Source organism: Phasianus colchicus, chromosome 1, assembly GCF_987193195.1.
Source record: "Phasianus colchicus chromosome 1, bPhaCol1.hap1.1, whole genome shotgun sequence".
NCBI classification, from domain to species: Eukaryota; Metazoa; Chordata; class Aves; order Galliformes; family Phasianidae; genus Phasianus; species Phasianus colchicus.
This window is the reverse complement of record NC_143436.1, coordinates 61,772,486-61,792,987: the sequence shown is the minus strand read 5'-3', so window position 1 is coordinate 61,792,987 and position 20,502 is coordinate 61,772,486. Positions and strand designations below refer to the sequence as shown.

At 45.1% G+C, this 20,502-nt stretch overlaps 1 protein-coding gene across 1 annotated transcript in view; it reads left to right on the top strand.

Moving 5' to 3' along the window:
• The window catches only part of CACNA2D4 (calcium voltage-gated channel auxiliary subunit alpha2delta 4), a 111,008-nt gene that overhangs the window by 44,229 nt on the left and 46,277 nt on the right, over nucleotides 1–20,502 (top strand). The window contains exons 19-26 of the mRNA XM_090145274.1: nucleotides 596–657; nucleotides 1,302–1,369; nucleotides 1,508–1,553; nucleotides 3,019–3,116; nucleotides 4,914–5,007; nucleotides 6,218–6,313; nucleotides 7,968–8,095; nucleotides 10,776–10,856. Coding sequence (XP_090001400.1) covers nucleotides 596–657; nucleotides 1,302–1,369; nucleotides 1,508–1,553; nucleotides 3,019–3,116; nucleotides 4,914–5,007; nucleotides 6,218–6,313; nucleotides 7,968–8,095; nucleotides 10,776–10,856 — 673 coding nt within the window. The remainder of the gene's footprint in view (nucleotides 1–595; nucleotides 658–1,301; nucleotides 1,370–1,507; nucleotides 1,554–3,018; nucleotides 3,117–4,913; nucleotides 5,008–6,217; nucleotides 6,314–7,967; nucleotides 8,096–10,775; nucleotides 10,857–20,502) is intronic.

Here is a 20,502-nt window from a genome sequence, read left to right as displayed (position 1 = left end):
TTTTACAGGTGTTTTTTAACAAAATTGGAATATGTTAATGTTATGTCCCAGTTTGGCATGAAAGCAAATGTCAGGAATCTCATCATTTCCCACAGGGCTGAGGAGAGCTGGCCCTAGCTGCCAACCCAAGCAGTGGGTTGCAGTACAATTGCCATCCTGCCTCTGTTCCCACCCCACCCCTCTTTCTTACCCGTCTCACTGAATCCCAACTCCTGCTGGGCACCATGTTGATGTACAAAGCCATCAGGGTTGTTTGGTGCAGTAAAAGAACAGCAGGACTTCACTGTGTTAGCTTGGAGGATGTGAGAGGGAAGGCAGCTTTCCTCCATCCTGAGCAGGAGCCCTAGAGCAAAGGAAGATTTCACTGAAGACCTAGATGGAAAGACAGGGTGGCTGCCTGGATCTTGAAAGTCACAAGTTGTTAAATATACTGAATACTACACATTCATCTCTGCCTCCAGTCAGTCCTCGACTGGGGACGATCAACTTATTTTCCTTAACCACAAAGATGTTACTCTCAGGTCTCCACTGTGTCTTGCCACTGTGACCTTGATCTGTTCATGATCTCTCACTTTCTTATTCATTCTCATTCCAGAAACGAGTTCTCTTCCTCACAAATGACTATTTCTTCACGGACATCAGTGGCACACCCTTCAGGTGAGAATGGGCTCATAAATCAGCAATGCAATACATCAGAAGTCTGCCATCAGGGATGGCAAACTGGTCATAAAGCAGGCTGTGACTCATGAGTAGAGCAGCCTGAATAATTGACTTATTTGTTCCTATCGCCATCAAAAAAGTTATTTATCTGAAGTTCAGAGCCCAAAAGCTACATTTTAGGTGAAGCACATTGTTTCAGTTCAGAGAAATTGAATATATTCAACTTTCAGTTCCACTGAATGTTTTTGTGTGCCAGTGTTGGTTCTAAAACAAAATTATTATTGTAAACTGAAAATGATAAAACTTAACGTAAGAAATCAAGCTAAACATTTTCTTTTTGTTTGCTTTTCCATGGCTGAAATGGTTTAAAATTGGAACAGAATTTATATGTGTTATTGTTGATTTGAACCTACAACTTTGGCCAAATACATTGTCACCAAAACTGTCTCATAGCCCTACAAGCAGGTTCCTTAGCCTCTTGTGCCACAATCAGATCTCACTTAATCCTCTTTTGATGATGTTCTTTTCTTTAATTGCTGTGAAGGGAGTTAATGTCTTTAAGGGCTGCAACTGCAGGGAATGCATTGTCATGTTTCAGGATTACACCTCTTCTTGCTGACCAGCCTCTGTTCTCCCTGCAGCCTGGGGGTTGTGCTGTCCAGGGGACACGGGGAGTACATTCTGCTGGGGAACACTTCAGTGGAAGAAGGTAGGTTAATCTGGAACAGCCCCATTGTCCTAACAGACAACGTTGCTACCCTGAAATGTACTCCTTCACTTCTCCTTCACAGCCTCTATCTGTCTGTCTGCTACCTAATTGAATTCTGAGTGTATTATTTGGTTTCAGGTTTGCATGACCTGCTCCAGCCAGATGTGTCTTTAGCAAACGAATGGTAAGTGGAGGAAATCCTGTCACAGACTGAGAACTCTGTCATGAGATTTTGACAAAATTCCCAACAGTTTTGCTTGAGTTCACTACCCTCAGTGGCCTAGAAAAAAAGCAACACTGTTCAGGGACAACAGCTTTGGAAAGAACTGATAGTCTCAGGGCAATGTAGTGGTACCTTCAGACCTCAATTCCATCTCTTCCTTTGGGGGATCCCATCAAGGCCATGTACACCACCCAGGAACCATCTCCTATGATTTATTCTCAGTATTCTACACTACAACTCATTTTGTTCCTCCTCATGATGCTCAGAATTGTGCTGCAAAACTCACAGTATGTCAGACCTGTCAGTGAATTTTGTAGCAAACTTAGAGAGAAACTGAAATGTGTTTTTAAATCGTTGCTTATTTTTGGTTGGCATTCCTCTGAACTAAGTCTAGACCTAATTCCTGGAGAACACAAAGGTGATTTATGACTGCTGTTTCAATAGCATGCATAATTTAGAGTTTTGCTTGGTTTGGATAGAAGACAGGGTAAAACATGGCACTTTCCATTTATTGCTGTGAGCTTTGGGATTTTCATGAACCCAACATTCAGTTACACTCAGGCACGTGAACCCAGCCTGTGTCAAAGCCAAAATAACTATATTCAAGAAGCCCCGCAGTCCTTCACACCTCTCATTACACTGTCAAGTTTCATAGGCAGAGCACTTGAGATGCATGCAGTGACTTCTTCTACTCCTAACTTGGGGTGTCAGCTTACCACATTTTACATATTCATTTTTCCTAGACTTTCCTCATAAATCATTCCTTTCAGCCCCTTAATGAGATGCAATTCTCTCATATAATCCCTTCCTTTCCCTTGTCCCGACAATGAAGCAGTCAAAATTGGAAGCAGGATTAGAAGGCTGGTTTCTTTTATTATACAGACACCCACGCTTGTAAAACATTCTCTCATTTCTCCCTTAAATGCATCCTACAGCAGTGTCCCACTGGAAAGTTTTTGTTGACACTGTATCATACTGCAGGCTCATTCATCATCTCACAGTTGCATCTCTGTCTCATTTTTTTCTGTTCCCAACCCAGTGTTACTCACATTGCACATGGCCCCCTGTTTTTCAGGTCTCTCCATCACATTGTTTTTGTGTATAAATACACAGGTACAAATATTACACAGTCTGCTGTCATTATTTGGGACTGATAATATGTTGCATTGTGAGCTTATGCTCATAGCCCTACTATATTCATGGCACGTTCAAGCACAGCCATCAGTTGATGCTTGGTTTTATTGGTAGGGCTTCACTTTAAGCCACACTGATGGAGTTTGAGTGGTCATGGTGTGCAACAACAGCAAACTCTTTGCATGCTAAGCTTTCTTGCTGAATTCTTGTTTGCAGTTATTATTCTCAAGAAGCATTTATTTGATGGTGATTTGTTTTTGCCTTTTGGGGCTTCTCCTCCCCTACCCACCAGGATTTACTGCATCACAGACATCGATCCAGACCACCGGAAGCTCAGCCAGCTGGAGGCTGTGATCCGTTTCCTCACAGGAGAGGAACCTGACCTGGAATGTAAGTTCTCACCATCCCAAAGGCCCTGCTGGGTTCTCCTCTTCCTTTTACAGAAGAATGAGAACTGTGAAGCTGAATGGTGTCAGACTGAGCTCCTGAGGCACTTGTTCATGCAGGCAGGTCTAAACCTAAGCCTTACTTAATCCACAAGTTGACTTCACTGAGACCTTTACAGATGTAACATCGAGAGGCTTGAATAGGATATGGTGGTGGCTGAACACCTTGTTTCAGACAGGCCAGCCAGCAGGACAAGAAGGATGATGGCAGAAGGAGCCAGAAAGCTGCTGTGGCTATTCTGCTTCCCAGAGCTCCAGCTAGCATCCTCTAAGGGCTGCACTGCGCCATGGAGACAGATGATCACTTTCAGAGAAATATTACTAATTTTGTTTTCCAAACGCAATTTGTAATTGATTCGAGGGGGAAAAAAATGTTGCAGAATGATTACCTTCCTTGCTACTCATCCCTCATAACAGATCCGATTCTCCATATGAAGTGCAGCCACATAAGCAGCTGATGTAGCACCATTACAGAGTGAGAACTCTGTTGGTAGGCAGAAGTGGGCAACTGTGCATGGGATCTCCCTATAGCACTTTAGCTTTAGGATGTCCTTCAGTTCACCCCACTCTCCATGGCTTCAGCCTTCTTAGTTATTCAAAGTGCTGAATCAATATTCTGTATGTAATGGTTCAGAAACCCGATACAAGGATTTCAAGGATTTGAATCTCTTAAAACTAAACCTAAATGTAATCTGTAATGTGATGATTGCTCCTCTCTTATACTGTGTGAACAGACCCCTCCTGACTGTGTTTTGGAGGAAGCTGAAAAGAGATGTAGCAGCTGAAGAGGCCAGGAAGAAGGAGGAAAGTTTTGGGAGAGCTGACTGGGAGAAGCATGTAGATTGGAAGTGCTGGGAGAGAAAAAGAAATATGACTGGGACACAACCTAGGCATGTAGGGCCTGAGGAAGGAAAGATCAGCTGGTGACCTCTGATTCTGAGTTCTGAATGACAGGGAGATGGAGAAATGTATCATGCAAACTGTGATAAAGAAAGATTAGGGGATACCTGCAGGCTCAAGCCAGAATGTGAAGCCAGAAACACTGAAACGGAGGGGATGGCTCTGCCTAGAACAGCAATATGATAGCCATCACGTCCTCATGGTGTGAGACAAATGGAAATAAGGCAGCATAGAAATGAAGCAGGTCAAATAAATGGGATTTTAGACTATACCATTTTAGCACATAATGATATCTCAAACTTTTCTAAACGTCTCTAAGACCCGATGCAGACTGGACTGAACTGGTAATCTAGACTGGTCAGGTGTCTGGGGGAAACCACGACAGGAGGGCATTTTGTGAAACCCATAGTAAGGACAGGTGGTTAACTAAAGGCCATCAAGAAGTCACTAGGGGCTCTGAAGAAATCTTCTTGAGTGGAATGGAGTGGATGGTGTCCTCACAACAGGCCACCCAGAAGAAAGGTTAAGGCAGGAATCTGAGGCAAAACCTGATGAATAACTTCATTTGAAAACCTCTCATATGCTTACACTTTCAAACCTAAACTCCTCTACTGAGTTTGCAGGGGAAACAGTGTTATAATCTGAGCTGTAACACCTCGTCCTGTGCTATTCTCCATCTAGGATTGTAGGTCATGTTTTCAGTCCTACAAATGGAGGCCTCATTTGTGCCTGTTGCTCCACTGCCCTGGGTCAGGCAGATGGTCCACAACAAGAAACCCTCTGAGACATCTATGGGGAAACATGTCTTTCTCTTCTGACTCTTGTTCACCTTCCTCTGTAGGCGATGAGGAATTGGTCCAGGAAGTGCTGTTTGATGCAGTGGTCACTGCACCCATGGAAGCCTACTGGACAACACTGGCCCTCAATATGTCCACGTAAGTGACTGAGAAATAAATATGTGTAACACACTGTTGAAGCTGTGTTTCCAGATGGTGTGGAAAACAGTCACAGATCCCCGCAAAGCATATAAGAAACTTTAGAAATAGCTGAAAAAGCTGTTAGAAGTAGCTCAGTAGATTTAGAAATAGCTCAAAAGTGTCTCTCAGGAGAAAACTCCAGCTGGTTGGGCCCTCTAAAAGAAGCCTGTAGTTTGGTGAGGGCTTGTTTTGGTAACAGAATATTAATGCCAAATGTCTGACTATTACTGGAAGACAACAGTGATCCAGATGTGTCACTGCAGGGGGTGTTCAGCATCAGTTCTTCGCCGTGTTTAACTTGGATGCACAGCATTTATCTCTGTAGTTGACAGTTTGGGATCTCAGGGCACTTGAGACTACTTCAATTTAAAATTAGTATGAGTTATTTCCCTATGCACCAGTTATCCCTTTGAATGACAGCAACATGGTTTGGATTGACTTCCATATGACTGTAGCAAAAGCTCCATCCCAGCTGGCATGGAATTTGTTCCCTACCAGCAGTGGAGAAGAGAGTTTGATCTTGTCTCTGTTGTTGATGCCTGATGAGAACTGAGACTCAGGAAGGAAGAGGAAAGGCTGGCTTCAGCAAACATTCTTCTTTATTATTCCCAGTGAGGCACCTGATGCTTGTAGTATCTGGTATCATGTCACACAGATCTACTTTCAGCAAACAACATGCTACTCACAGAGGTGTGTGGCCACAGCACTCCTGTTCCTGTTGCAGTTACCACTATCCCTACTGCTGAGGAAGACTGAGCCAGGGCAGTTGTGCTATATCACCCAAATACCAGCACCATCCTTCAGCAGCTACACCAGAAAATCTCTCATCTGTTCCGTACCACACTGTGGCAGACTCCTCACTGTGCAGCTCTCCCACCAGTGCCCTTCATAACTCCAGAAAACCACATACAAATCAATCTACAGTTGGCCTGCTACCCTACCTGCCCTGTGTATGCCTGAGACAGCCATTTTCTCCCTGCAGTCTGTCTTCCTTGATTCAACCTACATGCAGGCAGCCTGGAGCAGAGCTAGCGGGAGAGCAGCTTCTTTCCTACTTCCAAAGAACCAAATGAGCAAGCTTCCAATGTGTCAATCCAGGCACAAGTCTAAGCCTGCCAATTGTTAGCTAGTAAATACTTGCTGTCATTAATGTGTTTTTATTCCACAGGGAGTCTGAGGCAGGGATTGAGATGGCATTTCTGGGCACTCGGGCTGGACTCATGAGGAGCGCCCTGTATGTGGGCTCTGAGAAACTTTCTAACAAGTAAGTCCCTAAGCTGCACTAAGGGATTTCTCTGCGTCTCTGAAGGTATCTCTGAAACCACTCCCAGACTTAGAAATGTACTTAAGGACACAGAAAGAAAAGAAGCAAGACCTTGGTGGCATGGGAACTGATTTGCAAAATCAGGGTACAGGTCCTTTGTGTTGCTCTGGTCCTTTTGATGTTTTTTTTCCTGAAGTGCTGTCCCAAAGTGCATTAATTTCATTGTAAAATAAGAAACTTCTATTATTCCCTGACTTCAGTCAGCTAACAGAGAAAATGCCCATCATTATTATATATCCCCAGGAGCACTCTGTAATGCAAAGGCTCTGCACTCCAGTGCCCTGTGACATCCCAGCTTGGCTAGGTTTGATCTTTCTGTCTCAGTTCCTCTCTGTTTTATTCTGTTCTGGCTCTCACATGGCCCACATCACATTACTATCCCAGTATCTTCCAGTGATGCATTAAGTGATGTGACTGGCATCTGTCATATATGATTCATTCTCTTGTCCCCTCCCTTAAGGCAAAAGTGCACGTTCAGTGGAGGTTTTTGACATAGAAAGGGCATAGATTTTTGTTGTTGATTAGTTTCGAACATGCAGACTGATAACATGCTGCTGTATGAAAGGACAGGTTGCAGAGGCAGATGGAACAACAGGATGGTGGTGGTGGTCCTTAGCTTCTTGGCAGGTGTTTCACTATCTCCCACTTTCTCAGATATGAATCATATGTCAAAAGCAGAGAGCTGCACTGTGCCTGAAGTGCACACCCCGACAGCCACTCTCGCCTTGTTTCTGAGACAGTCTTGGATAACTTGGAGTACTCGGGCTTTGGTGTCAAGGAAGAAAGAGTGCTGCAGAAAGCTAATAGAATAACTCAGTACCCCACGCTGCTCATCAGGAGCGTTGCTCAGTGCTTGAACAGTTGTAGTCACTACATTTCAATGACAGATCCCCACATGTCACAGGAGAGGCACTTTTGGGATCTCTTGAAAGGAAGGAATTGTATAAATGAGTAACTGTTGTTATGACAAAACGTTCAGCGAAAGGAGAGCCTGAAAACAAAGGGGATTTGTCAGCCAGGAAGGAGAGCTCTCCAGGGAAGGCAATGACCTGATTTTTTCCAGGGCTCTCCTGAGCTGCCTGGCAGGCCATGCCACCAGCACCCATGCTCTGGTCTTCAGAAGCACCCATTTCTTCAGGTTCTTCAATCCGGGCATCGCTAGGAGTTCAATATCTAGCACCTCGTTTTCCCCCTGCCCCTGCCCGGCGCTCTCGCACGGCGGCCCACGCTGCATCATCCCAGGAGAGAGGTAGAGGAGGAGGAGAGGGACGTATTCCCATCGCTCAGTGCCGCTGGCAAGCCCAGAAGCCGAGGCAATCCCCTCGCTGTCCACCCGCAGGGCCGCGACCTCCCCTCGCCCGTCCTCGGGGCTGGCGTGGGGGCGGTGGCGGCGCCGCGGGCCTCGGCCTGGGCAACAGCGGCACCTGGCGGGCGGCTGGCAGCGGCGCGGCGGCCGCGCTGGCCCCAGAGCGTCGGGGAGCCTGGCGGGGGGGGGGAAGGGAGGGGGGGCTGCCGGTCCCCGGGGCTTGCAGAAGGCAGTTCCCCGAGCAGAGCTGCCCTGTGCAAAAGGCGACTCTCCGTTTTCTTCCGGCAGGAAATTCCTGACTCGGAAGGACAAAGAGAGTATCTTCACCATGGACCACTTCCCTCTGTGGTACCGCCGGGCAGCCGAGCATCCCCCTGGGAGCTTCATCTACAGCATCGTTTCAGAAGATGACTCAGGTAACCTCGGCTTGAATGCAAGAAAAAAAGAAGAGAAAGCTTTGGGCTCGTTCCGATCCCCTTATTGCCTCTCTCGCATGGTGAGAATTGCAGAGGTTTTGCACGTCCTGAGTGCTGGCAGAGGGTCAGAACCATCAGAGCAATGGCCAGGACTGACAAAGAATCAGCAAACACTCAAGAATTGACTTCACAGAGTGTCATTTTTTTTTTTTTCCCATCACTGCTTTCTATGACAGGAAGGGATGGGTTTGTTAGGGAAGAAGGTGCAGGAAAAGGGAGGAGTGCTTTTCCATTGTTTCCTCTTCAGTGAGGGTGTGCCATTGGTGCCCCATATCCCCTCCATCACATTACTCGACTATATCACTTCATACTTAGCAAAGGAGTTCAAACACCAGAGAAAAGCAAGGAGTGGCTTTTTGGTGTCTCTTGCTTAGAGTGTTGATTCCTGTGAGTTTGCAGAGCCAGCCAGGACTTCCTCAAAGGCTGGAAGAGAGCAGAAGAGCCTGGAAATTAAAAAATCAAAACAAAACCCTCTTATGAAACTCCTACACAGAAGGTGGAAATCCCCTCTGCTCCCCAGCCCCTAGCACTCAGTCTCTGTCACGGAGCTCAGCACTTTAGCTGTCAGAGCTTTTTGTGGCACAGTGGTGGGTGGCTGGTGGGTGGAAAAGCAAGTAGCAAAATGGAGAAAACAACACAGGGAGGCAAGAGATGAACCAAGACGTAAAGAAAGAGAGGTGCAAGGTGGAAATACTTGAAAACTTCCACAAAAGCCTCTTTCTCTGCATAGCACCTTTATATCTCACTTAAGTGGCAAGAGAAAGAGGGAGGCATGGCAGGAGAAACCTTGCACACAACAGCATTTGCTCTTTGAAATAGACATTGGGCTAGAAAAACAAGCAGGAACACTCTATAGGGCCCTCTGGGATAGCCACAACTCAGGCACATTATAAGAAGTAATGCCTGCTCCTGAATACTTTATGCTCTAAACTGTAGAGGTGATTATTAGTCACTTTAGAGGTGAACAGTTCAGCCTAGTGAAACTGTGATCTATGAGATGATTCAAGATGACTGTGAAGAGTCTGGAAAATAATACCCAGTTCCCCTGAGCTACTGTGCTTACTTAAAGCAGACTCTGAGCATTTCATTTGACATCCTTAGAAGCAGACCTTTTGGCCGGAACAGGCCACCCAGTTTCTCAGGAAGTTCTTGGTGATTACATTCTTAAATACCCTTTCCATGCTTTCCACAAGTTTGTATATGCCCACCATGTGACAAGGAGTTTTCACTGCAGATGTTCTTCTGATCATGTAAGAGGCAAGAGCCTGATGACTCCTGTGCTGGGGAGGAGTCATAGCTGCAGGTCATCAGAGTAATTTATCCAGGGTACCTCCTTCCAGAGTCCAGAGGTCCCACAGACATGACAGTAGGGAAAGCTCTGCAGGCTACGTAGGACTGTTCTTGCAGCCCAGATCTCTCATGTGTTGGGCTTTTTTGCTTATTGTTGTGTTTTGCTTATTTGTCCCATTCCAGAGCCAGAAATGTGGGATTCACCATAAAGGCATGATCAGGAGCAAGGCATGTCAGCATAAGTTGGCTGGGTCTTTGTTTCACAGAGGCTTTACCAGTTCTTCTGACATCCTTTAACAAGTTAACCTGACTTCAGTTAAAAAAAAAAAAAAAAAAAGAGTGAGACTCCAGACTAAACTGCAGTAGCCATTGAATCATGCTCAGGATATGCTGGGTACCAACAAGAACAATGACAATAGAAATGGAACAGTAACAAATGCTTGAGCTCTTGGGAAGGAAAGGATCCCCAACCCATCCATCTGAGCAGGAGTTTTCCATCCAGCATGCGAGGAAGGAGACAGTCACACATTAAATCGATCATGCTGACCTTCAAATTGTTCCCTGGCAGTTTCAAAATAGGTGCCCCAGCTGAAGCTAACCTAATCACTTAAAAATACAAAATTGAATCTGTCACATGGGCAATTGCAGGCTGAAACAACTGCACTAACAAAGACAGAGGATGTGGGGCTCAGTTGCTTAAATCTATCCAGCCATGCTATTTTAATTGCCCTGTGGGACACAAGAGATCTGCATGGGGCTGGCAGATGGGACACGGGACCTGCAGGGACACTTGAAAGAGCAACTAAAACATAAACAGGACACCCTTGGGCATAACAAAGTTTAGACAGCCAAACACATCCCACAAGACTTTGTTTCTAAAATGGATTGCACTCTGGAAGTACACTGAGTACTGTGTCTCTCCAGTTTGTAATGCAAGTCTGTCTTGGGTAGCAGAGCTAAACATAAGCACGGCCTTTGCTGTGTAGGGCCAATGTCAGAATTCCCTGTCCTGCTTCTTTGCCTGCAAAGCTTAGCTGGTATGTGAAGCAAAGCAGCTTTCTGGCCTAAGAGCTCTGCCTGTTCAGATTGGAAGAGGCCGGTCCTTTACATTTGATGCTGAGGATACCACTTCTATCATGAGATAAACCAGTCTCCTTATTTATTAGCCCTTCAGGTCTCTTAGCACGGTTTGGAAGATGTATTCCTCCAAAGTTTTGGATCCTTCAGTGCTGAGGCATGTGTATGCACTGACCTGTATGCGAATCCTGCTGCATTTTCCTTATCTCTGGTGGTGAATTTAACCAAGTCTGCTGTTCTTGTGTGTTGACAGAGGGCGGCGGCCTACCAAAAGTGGTGACAGTTAGCACGGCAGTGGCTGTATCTGTCGATGGGAAGATGGGTATTGCTGCAGGTAGGAAATTTCTGGCTTTTCTTCCTCTCTTGAATGAAATGGTGCTGTCTTGTATTGAGAGTGGGAGTTGAGAGCTGTTTTCTTGTCATTCAATGGAAGTGACGGGAGCCACAAATGATTGTCATGTTGAAAACTAGGCTAAACAAAGAACACTGGAAAAGGTACAAATGGCTGACATGTCTTTGAAAGGGAAACTGGCGGTCTGATTGGAAACTTCACATCTTCAGTGCCAGTGACTTCGTGGACTGACTGGCTATTTCCTTGGAGCACGAGCAGGTTGAGAAATCTGTGCAAGTTTTGAACTGTTTCGAAAGAACAGCACATTCCTACATCTTTATTGTTATCTCAGCTGAAAAATAACTTCTGTTGGTGGTGGAATGGGCTTGCTGCTGGATTTCCAACACATATATTAGATTTCTAAACTTCTCTTTCTATCTGAGTTTTGATCCTCATTTGACAGACTTTCACCAGACTCTGCATCTACTCTTGGAATACATGTAAAGCACAGTATTTCCCTCAAAACCCAAAAGCTTTTGAAACTTTACCATTTTCAGTAGTAATTGCTTCTGAGAGAAGGCTGCATTGTAGATACCTTCAAATCACAGTCAGCCGTTTCTTTTACCTAGACTAGGTAAAACTAGGGTGCAATAGATGATCTTCAGTCTACTATTAAGTTAAATTATGGCAATTTAACTTCATCTGATGAACTTCTCCTTAATTTCCTGGCTCTCAGTAAGTGCCAGTTGAGGGTAGTACTCTCTAAGTATCACATGGAGTTTGCAAGAGTACTTATAATCTAAGGGACTGATGATACAAAATAGTGCTTTTCAATTCTATTCCACCACTTCAAATCCAAACAACGAAATTTATTAGGAAGCGAAGCCTGTCCAGAGATTCTTGTGAAATAGAGGTGTTTTCAGTACAGTCCATTTTAATTAATTGTTTGATTCGTAGAAAATACTCCCCAAACTGATACTAGCTGTCACTTTACAAGTACAGTGGCAGAGAATGAAATGGCATTGAGATTATGCTAAGTGTGCAGCTCTGGAGCATTTTTCTGGTAACGAATTTGAGAGGAGAAAAAAAATGCTCTTTAAAAAAGAATATTCTTCATGATTCTTTTTGTTTCTTTTTGTTTCTTTTCCTGACCTGTGAGTTAGAACAGAGGCACACAGACAGTTGATTTGGCACTCAACATAAATACTAGGAAGGAAACTTCTAGGTAGAAGAGCTGAAGCAAGAACAAGTGGCTGTAGGAGCTGCCCCTGACAGAGCCAATTCTCTTCTGTCAGCAGCGCTTCCCACAACCCCTGTGGAGATTTCCACCCCCTCATTTATCCTGGATGCTGAATCGACTGTCTCTGTGGACATGCTGTGAAGGGGCAGAATCCTCTGCTGTGGGAACATGAGGGTGGAGAAAGCAGCAGAGGATAGGGGAAAAAAAAAAACTGTCAAAACAATAATTGCAAGGTAAAATTTCTGACATTTGTGGAAATGATACAGAACAAACGATTTTCCTCATTCATAATCAGAGAAACATGGAAGTGAATTCTCAATTGGTTTTGTACCGTAGAGATACCATTGGTCCTTGTTGCAAGTAGGCATATTCAGTGACATGACCACAATCATCTGCTGCTTACTTTCACACGTGGTATATTCAGCAGCACTGAAGGAAACATTTTCTCCTGAAGGGTCTAAAATCCTTTGGGCTCCAGCTGTAGCCCTTATTGACTTCAGTGGGAGTGCAAGGGTTTCCTGTGGTACATCCCATCTGCTATACTGGGCAGAGGTTTACAACTTGTGGGGTTTCAGGGAGCAAAGTGGCATTATATATTACCTTTTGTTTTGTTTCCAGTAGCGAATAGGTTAATCATCTGTATCTTTCATAATTCCAGTAGTCATTAAAAAAAAAAAAAAAAAAAGAAGAGTTACCCATTACAATACTATTTGATCTTGAGGATAGCAGGTATGAGAGTAAGTGTATAGGTCTCCCTTTGCTCCCTACACTTAATGCTGAGTGGCTAGGACCTGGTTCTGGGGAATTTCACCCCTCAGTGGAGGCTGCAGCAAAAATGATGCTGCAATACTGTCCTGCCCCCACACTGGGTACAGGAGAGAGGTGAGGGAAGGAGGGTGAGCAGAGGCACAACAAGAAGCAATCAGTGCAGAATGGGATGCAGATTGTTATTATTATTGTTATTCAGATGGCATCAGCCCTCGATGAGCATGGTAATTGTGCTCATGTAGAGTCAGGAAACTACCAGAAATCAGTCTGATACCCAGCACTTGTTCCCAGAGAGCCAAATATCTGCATAGTTTTGTACTTTCTGGATAAACGCTGTCACAGTTCTGTAAAGGGGGGACAACAGAAGGCTTTTTAAGTGCCCCTATAAAAGTGCAATTTGTATGAACTGGCCTGTCATTCTGCCACTGATTGTTACTGTCATTTGCTTGACTTGATGGTGCTTGGGGGGATTTGTAAGCACTCTGAAATGTTCACTATGCGTGCAGTGAAAAATTAAGCTCTAGGATTTACAGCTGTGCCTTTGGGGAGGGGGCACCCCCTGTGCCCCCGCAAGGAGGATGCCGGTGACAGGGCCCCTTTTGTTCTGGCAGCTGAATGGCAGGCCCCAGCCAAGGCAGAGAAAGGCAAACTCCTAAAATCAAATGTCCAGGAAGATGACATCGGCCTGGGCTCTGTCAGAGAGCGAGGGAGCTGTCAGCTAGGATTAGGGAGCAGCTGGGCTGGAGGGCTGAGAATAGAAACGGAGGGGGAGCATGGGGCCTCCGTCCCCCTGGTTCTGCATGGCTTGGTTCAGCCAAGCCCCTGAACCTGGGGCATGTGGGACATCATGTGGACATTTTGAGGGCTGGAGGTACCCGCAGGTCTTTCAGATAACACAGTGGAGCCACTTATGTGTGTTGGGTTGGAGTGGTCTCAGAGTCACTGGGAAGCCATGCCGGCGAATCTACTGCTATACCTGTTCCTTTGAGTTCTACCTGCTATATTGTGCTTTGGCAGTTCAAAGCACTATGCAAACATTAACTAATGCCTGGATGATTAATTATAATTAATTAGCAGGCGGCTGTTCTCCTGGGATGTCAGTCCAGTACCTTTCACAAGCTCTAACTTAGTTGGAAATGAAAAATAAGGAATCGTGATGGCACTCTCCTCAAGCCAAGTCCTGCCCCAGATAGCACTGTCATCTGCTCCCTCCACTGAGTCAGTAGCCTGGGGCTTTATGGTCCTTTCAGGGGGTGGGGAGGGGTGTGCTGCAGAAATCACATGTAGTTGCTGACAGCAGCTTTTAGTGATTTAAAGTCCCAGCGAAACTGCTGGAATCTGCACAGGAGTTTAACTGTCACTTTGGTCTGGGTATGATGTCTCTTTTTATTGCCTTTTCTCTGTTTGAGTTATGTGGTGGCCAACTGGCTGCCAGTCAGAGCAGGGACAGGTAAGGTCTTCTTTCTGGTAGACTGGTTCCATGCCATTGCTGTTATGTCTTGGGGATGGGAGATGACTGATACTAGCAAAACATGGGGCGTGCACAAAGTCCATTGTCCCCAATAAAACAAATACGGTATTCAGCCAAGCAGTTGGAAGATCCAGATTTGTTGTATGCAATACATCTCACCTCTGTTAATATTCAAAGATAATGTTCCTTCTTATTTACAATGACTGTCACACATTGAAATTGTTACCCAGTGATAATGACAGTATGTACAGATGTGTTTGGAAAGAGTCATATGCAGTCCCAAAGAAGACTGAAAGAAGTATTATTCCTATTATACAGAGGGAGTTTGGGGACACCGAGCTATTAAGGCCAATATTTTCAGAAGAGCTCTGGACTCACAGCAGGAGCAGATTTTCAAAAAAGCTTAGATTTTTTTCAAAAGTATTTGAAATCAGTCAGTCTGAAAAATGGATAATGGAAAGTAATTTTGCCATTATACTACTGGTTAAAATCCAACCTCTATCAGTATGATGGAAGCTCTTCATTTGAAAAGCGTTTACTGGCCAGCTTGACGTCTCTCCATCCTCTTCCTTGGTCCAATTTTGGCTTCCTGCTGGCTGTTACCAGCAAGCAGAGGGAAGAGATGCAGGTGCCTTTTTCAGCAGTTCTGTTGCTGTGGCATCTTTTCAAACTAATCTACACGCGATTCTGTATTCCTACTGTTTTGCTGTTTGGGTGGATAAAACCTCCTCTCTGTTCCTCTCCAGAAAGCGACAGTTGCACCTGCAGAAGCAGCTAGGGTGCATGGAAATTAGCTTCAATGACATGAGCTCCTTTTGCACTGAAATAGAGGCATCCAAGCAAGAGGATTAAAGTGATTTTATTAGATTGACTTGGAAACCAGCATGATATTACCAATACAAAATCTGAGAGCAGCTGATCTCCTCAACGTGTGCTGCCACATTCAGAAGGGATGCTGTCCTTCTAATGTTGCATGTTGTGCCAACATTGTCCCAGTGGAGGGATGTCAGAGAACTTCTGAGGCATTGCATGGGAGTCTTCATGGAAAGGCATGATCTTCTTTGCATTTAGTCGTAGCGTGGGCAGAAAGAAGGGACACACAACTCATTTTCATCCCACTACCTGCTACTGCTAGTTTCTGTCTAATGCCATTCCTTCCTGGCATTCCCTGAAGCCTAAGCAGTTTCTGAGGCAGCCGTTTGATCTGACAAAATAAGAAACATCTGAAAGGGCAGTGCTTGGAGCTCAGACATAGGAAGCATTAGGGTAAGGCAGTAAGGCAGTAAGGCAGAAGCGCTCTTGGTTTTAGTACTACCAGCAGCCGTGCCTTCTCCACCTCTCAGGAGATCCATCTGGAGGCTCTTATCAGTGAGTGCTCATTTGATTGGACTAAGAGTTGAACCAGTCTTCTGCAGGCCAGGTTATTGGCATCACACAGTGCCAGTGGTGTGCCAAGAGCAGTATCTCTCCATTATCTATAGAAGTCTCCACAAACAGGCAGTAGCTACTGACAGTGGGGACAAATGCATTTACTTTATCCTCGAGACAATGCAAAAAATAAGTGTGTGAGACATCTCCCATAGCATTCCACCCACTCTGGCTGGACATCAGCAATTTCCTGTATCAATGGTAAGATATTCAGCACAGAGACTGTGCCTCCTTATGTGTGGGGATGTTGCCTGTTGCATAGGGAATGAACCCGCTGGGTCCTACAGCTGTCCATCCCCAATTTTGGAGCCTGTTCCAGGCTGCACCTCCAGCCCAGGAGCTCGTTCTTGCCTGCGTGTGGCAGAAGTCTTCTTGCCTGAGGTTATCCATCTCTCTCGCCTCTGTAGCTCCTCTGATTGCTATGGCTGTCACGCTTGAAGGGAAGAGAGCCCTTGACACTGACTCAGGAGAGGCTTGCATATAGCTGGATTTTTTAGATTGACACTCGACGCCTTTGCCGTGTTCCCTTTGCTTGCAAATTATTTGATATCATTTTAATTCTGAGCCGAATTAGAGCAGTGCAAGGGTTGCCATAGCAACCATTTCCTTGTGCCTTTTGGTCTGACTCATTGCAGACAATTACTCTCGCGCTCCAGGATTCACAGATGTGATAGGAGAAGAATCATGTGCTGGGCTTTCAACTTCTTTTTTTTTTTTTTTTTGCTTTTAATTTCTTTCCTATCCTCTCTTGCATTAACTCCTACCCAGCCCTACAGTGTGCTGTGTGGTTGTGATACGTCTGCACACATAGCGGTATATTCATGCACATACTGGCACATATTCCTACGTGAGGTGTGGGTGCACACTTGTGTTTTCTGTGTACACACAAGTACATGCATGAGTAATCTGCGTGGATATGGCAGCAGTCTGTTGATATGCACTGAGTTTTCAGCAGGGCAGATCTGTGGGGGTCACAGACAAGCCAGGCTCTCCCCATTCACAGCAGCGTGAGGATCCTCAGCCTGCCAAGGAAGGAGCATTAATGTTTCTCACCAAGCTGAGTGTAAGGCCAGCACATTGCCCCACTTGTGCTTATCACCCCCCAGCAACCAGTATCTCTGCATTTGAATACATGGAGTAAAGTGGTGTTGTCCATGTAAGGACTATGGCTTTGGCACAGCTACAAATGATGTCATGAGCTGTATTAGGGCCTGTAGTTTGGCAGAGGAGCAAAGTCAGCCGAGAAGATCCTAAAAGAGTCACAGAAGCAGTCCTTGAATGTGGGGATGAGGGTGATAAATACAGCAGGTTATAGGAAATGCTATGTGAGACGGTTTGGCCTAAATTCAGCCAAGGCATAAGCATAAGTTTTACAGATTGAGAAGCTTAGCAGGTCTGAGGCAGTTCCAGTCTGTTCCTAAGATGTATGACTTTTAGCACAAACAGCCTATTTCCTTCCTCTTCTGCTGCACTATCCCCTTAAGAAACAAATCTCCCCATCACAACGCTATGTAATGAGGCTCCTGCTGCCAGCCCTTTCCACTCACAAGACCTTTTTCTTCTCCTCCTTTCCCTCACTGGGATACAGAAGTCTCATTCATAGGATCATAGGATACTTCTGTTGGAAAGCACCTCAGGAGGTCCCTTGTCAACCTCCTGCTCAAAGCAGGGTTAGCTATGAGGTCAGACCAGTTTGCTTAGAGCTTTATCGCAGTAATATGCCTGATGATATTCTCAGAAATATTCCTTGTTCCTCCCAAATGCATTTACACTGTACTCTTGGACTGTATAGGGGCTTTACTGATAACAACTCTCTTTTCCTCTGCCTGCCCTGCTCTTGCTCTGCTTCAGGGCTATCGAGAAACCCTCATGGCTCCTCAGACCAGAAAGGTTGTCCATACCTTGCTCAGGGAGTGAGGAGGGTGGTCTGCTTCTGACTTCTGGCACTGCTTTCATAGAGAGCACATGGCTGGAGGGTTTGAGGGGAGTCTGGTCTGCTCTCTGGGAACGTTGTGGGCCAGTGTGTGATTCTGCTACCCTGCATCTGCCTGCTGTCACAGGCAACTGCTTAGGCTATTTAAGCTGGCTCTGCAGAGCCTACATGGAATGGAAAAGAGATAGCAAAGAAGGCAATGTCTTAGAAGTCAGGAAGTATAGGGATAAAGTGAGGATTGCTTACAAATCAAGCTGACTTGGACCCTGCAATGGAGATTTAAACTAACAGCAAAAGATTCTACAGCTATTCAGTGAAAAAGAGAGTGAGAAGTGGCAACACTTCTGGGGAGTGAGAGCAGTCAAGATCAAGGAGAACTAATAGTCTGAGCCAAAACCAAAAAGGGCTGTGTACCCAAGTTATTAATAAGGACAGCTGTATTGTCCTTGGGGAAGGAACGAGCTGACTACTGGAATAAGCAGCTCAAGCTGCTTAGTGCACTCAGTGCGAGGGCCTGGGTGCGCTCCATCCGTGGCAGAGCTGCTATATGGAAACGCAGCAAGGGTTTTTTGCAACTCTGCCTGCAGTTGTGACTCCATGCTGGCTGGAAAAATGAAAATTCAGCAGTCAGGATTAGGGAAGGGAGAGAATTGCCAGTCTCAGATAAGTGCAACCTCTGTAATGCTTGTAGTACTTTAGAGGAGATCCTGAAGGAAAGTGCAATTATTATCATATGATTAGGGGAAAGGGAATTCATGCAACCTGAGTTCAGCAATGCTAGATTGTGCTGGACTAACCCAATATCTTTTTTTCAGATGATTGTTTTCCTGGAAGGCATAAGAAAATTCAAAGTTCACATATTTGTGTCTCAGTGACCCATAAGAAACAATTAGATAAACTAGAAGAGATCAGGAAAGACAGAGGAGCTGTAAGGGGCAGGGAGATAAAACGGAGTCTACTTTGATGGCAACAGCAACATCACCTGTCGATCTAATTCAAAATTACTCGTAGCTCTCCCCAGTGTTCAGCCACATTCAGTCTTTGCTAACGTAAGTCTGAGACCATGACAAAAATAGGAGTAGGTAGTGAGGAAGTGTCCTGATGACTCAACACTAGAAGGCATTGCTAGTACAGGGAAGGACCAGAATATCATAGAGAAAGCTTTATTTGACCTTGTCAAGAGTACAAGAAACAGAATGAATTTCAGTAGTATGACAAACAAGGTCATATGCTTGAGAACTAATATTAGAAATCCCTGTGCAGGGAACTCTCTACAATCTGGCAGAGAGCACAGCAAGCAGGACTAGAGGCAGCCCTTGTCTTCTGGAAGCTGCTGGGTCTGTTTTGTCACATCTCAGTAAGGATCCTCAGTGTAGGCTGTATTGCCTTCTGATACCCACATAAAATTTAGGGTAAAATGCCTACCGTGCCAAATCCTGAAATCCTTGCTGAAAGGCAACCAGGCATACTTGGTGGTACCCAACAGCTCTGGTCACGCCTCAGCCACATCCTCCATCCAACTCTTCATCAACCTTTAGTTTTCAAAAGTTCTCAGGATCTGTTTACCAAATTAAGGATTTTTTTTTTTTTTTTTTTTTTAATTCTTGCGTTCAGTATCTAAAGGAGTCTATAAGAAAGAAGGGAACAGACTCTTTAGTAGGGTCTGTTGTGATAGGACAAGGAGAAATGGTTACAAACACGAAGGGGGAAAATTAAATTGGATACAAGGAGAAAGTTTTTTACAGTCAGGGTGGTGAGACACTAGAAGATGTTGCCCAGAGAGGTGGTGGATGCCCCATCCCTGCAGACACTCAAGGTCAGGCTGGACAGGGCTCTGAGCAGCCTGATCTACCTGTGGGTGTCCCTGTTCAGTGCAGGGGGTAGGACCAGATGGCCTTTAGGAATCCCTTCTAACTCAAACAATTCTGTGATTCTATAATTCGGAATGAGCTGTGAGAATTGAAAGGATCATGACTTCAGCAGATAGGATTGCTGTAATAAGTGCATCGTGGGGGAAACAATCTAAAGGATATTGCTAATATGAAAACAACATAGTATAGTGAGGCCGTGAAGATATTTAGGGTGAAAAACTAAGGGAGGGTTTCTAGCCATTAGGCTAATGCAGTTTTAGAACAGCTTTCCAGCCATAATCTGGGGTAAAAAGTCACGTGGTTTTAAGCTGAAGTTTGGAAAGTCTGCCAGAAGGTGGTGGTGCACCTGGAAGGCCGCAGACTGAGCAAGGCTGGCCAAGATAGTTTCTCTGGATTTATTTGGGTATTTGCGGAGTAAAGAGGAGTGAGCAGAGAAGCCCCTGCTTATGATAATGATCCTTTAAAAAGCAGATGGGGATGTGGGGGCTGGCATGCTTCTGGCAACTGAGAAGTGACAGTTTGAGGAGATCAGAGAAGGGGGGATCTGAAAAGCAGCTGGTCAGAAGCATTCGCTGAAAGGGGATGATCAGGCAGAAGAGAGCGAAAATCAGGGAGAGTGACAGAAATCAACGCATTATGTCCTGGGGAGAGATCTGAAAGATACCGTATGAGACCAGAAGAGAATTAGAAAGTGCAACTGCTGGAGAGGCACCATCAGATTTAAGTAAAGGACTTTCTTTTACCAGAAATCACTTCAGTGTGGAGAATCTTGTCTGAAATCTGGGGAAGCAGTGCTACAGAAAAGGTGGTTATAGAAGGGATCAGAACCAGTCTCCTTTTAACCAGCTTCCTCAAAATGATTTATAGGGTTTTGCAGTATCTTTTCCATCTGCCTGCATCTCTAAGTAAAAATAATGCTCTCATAGCCTAGCACGTGC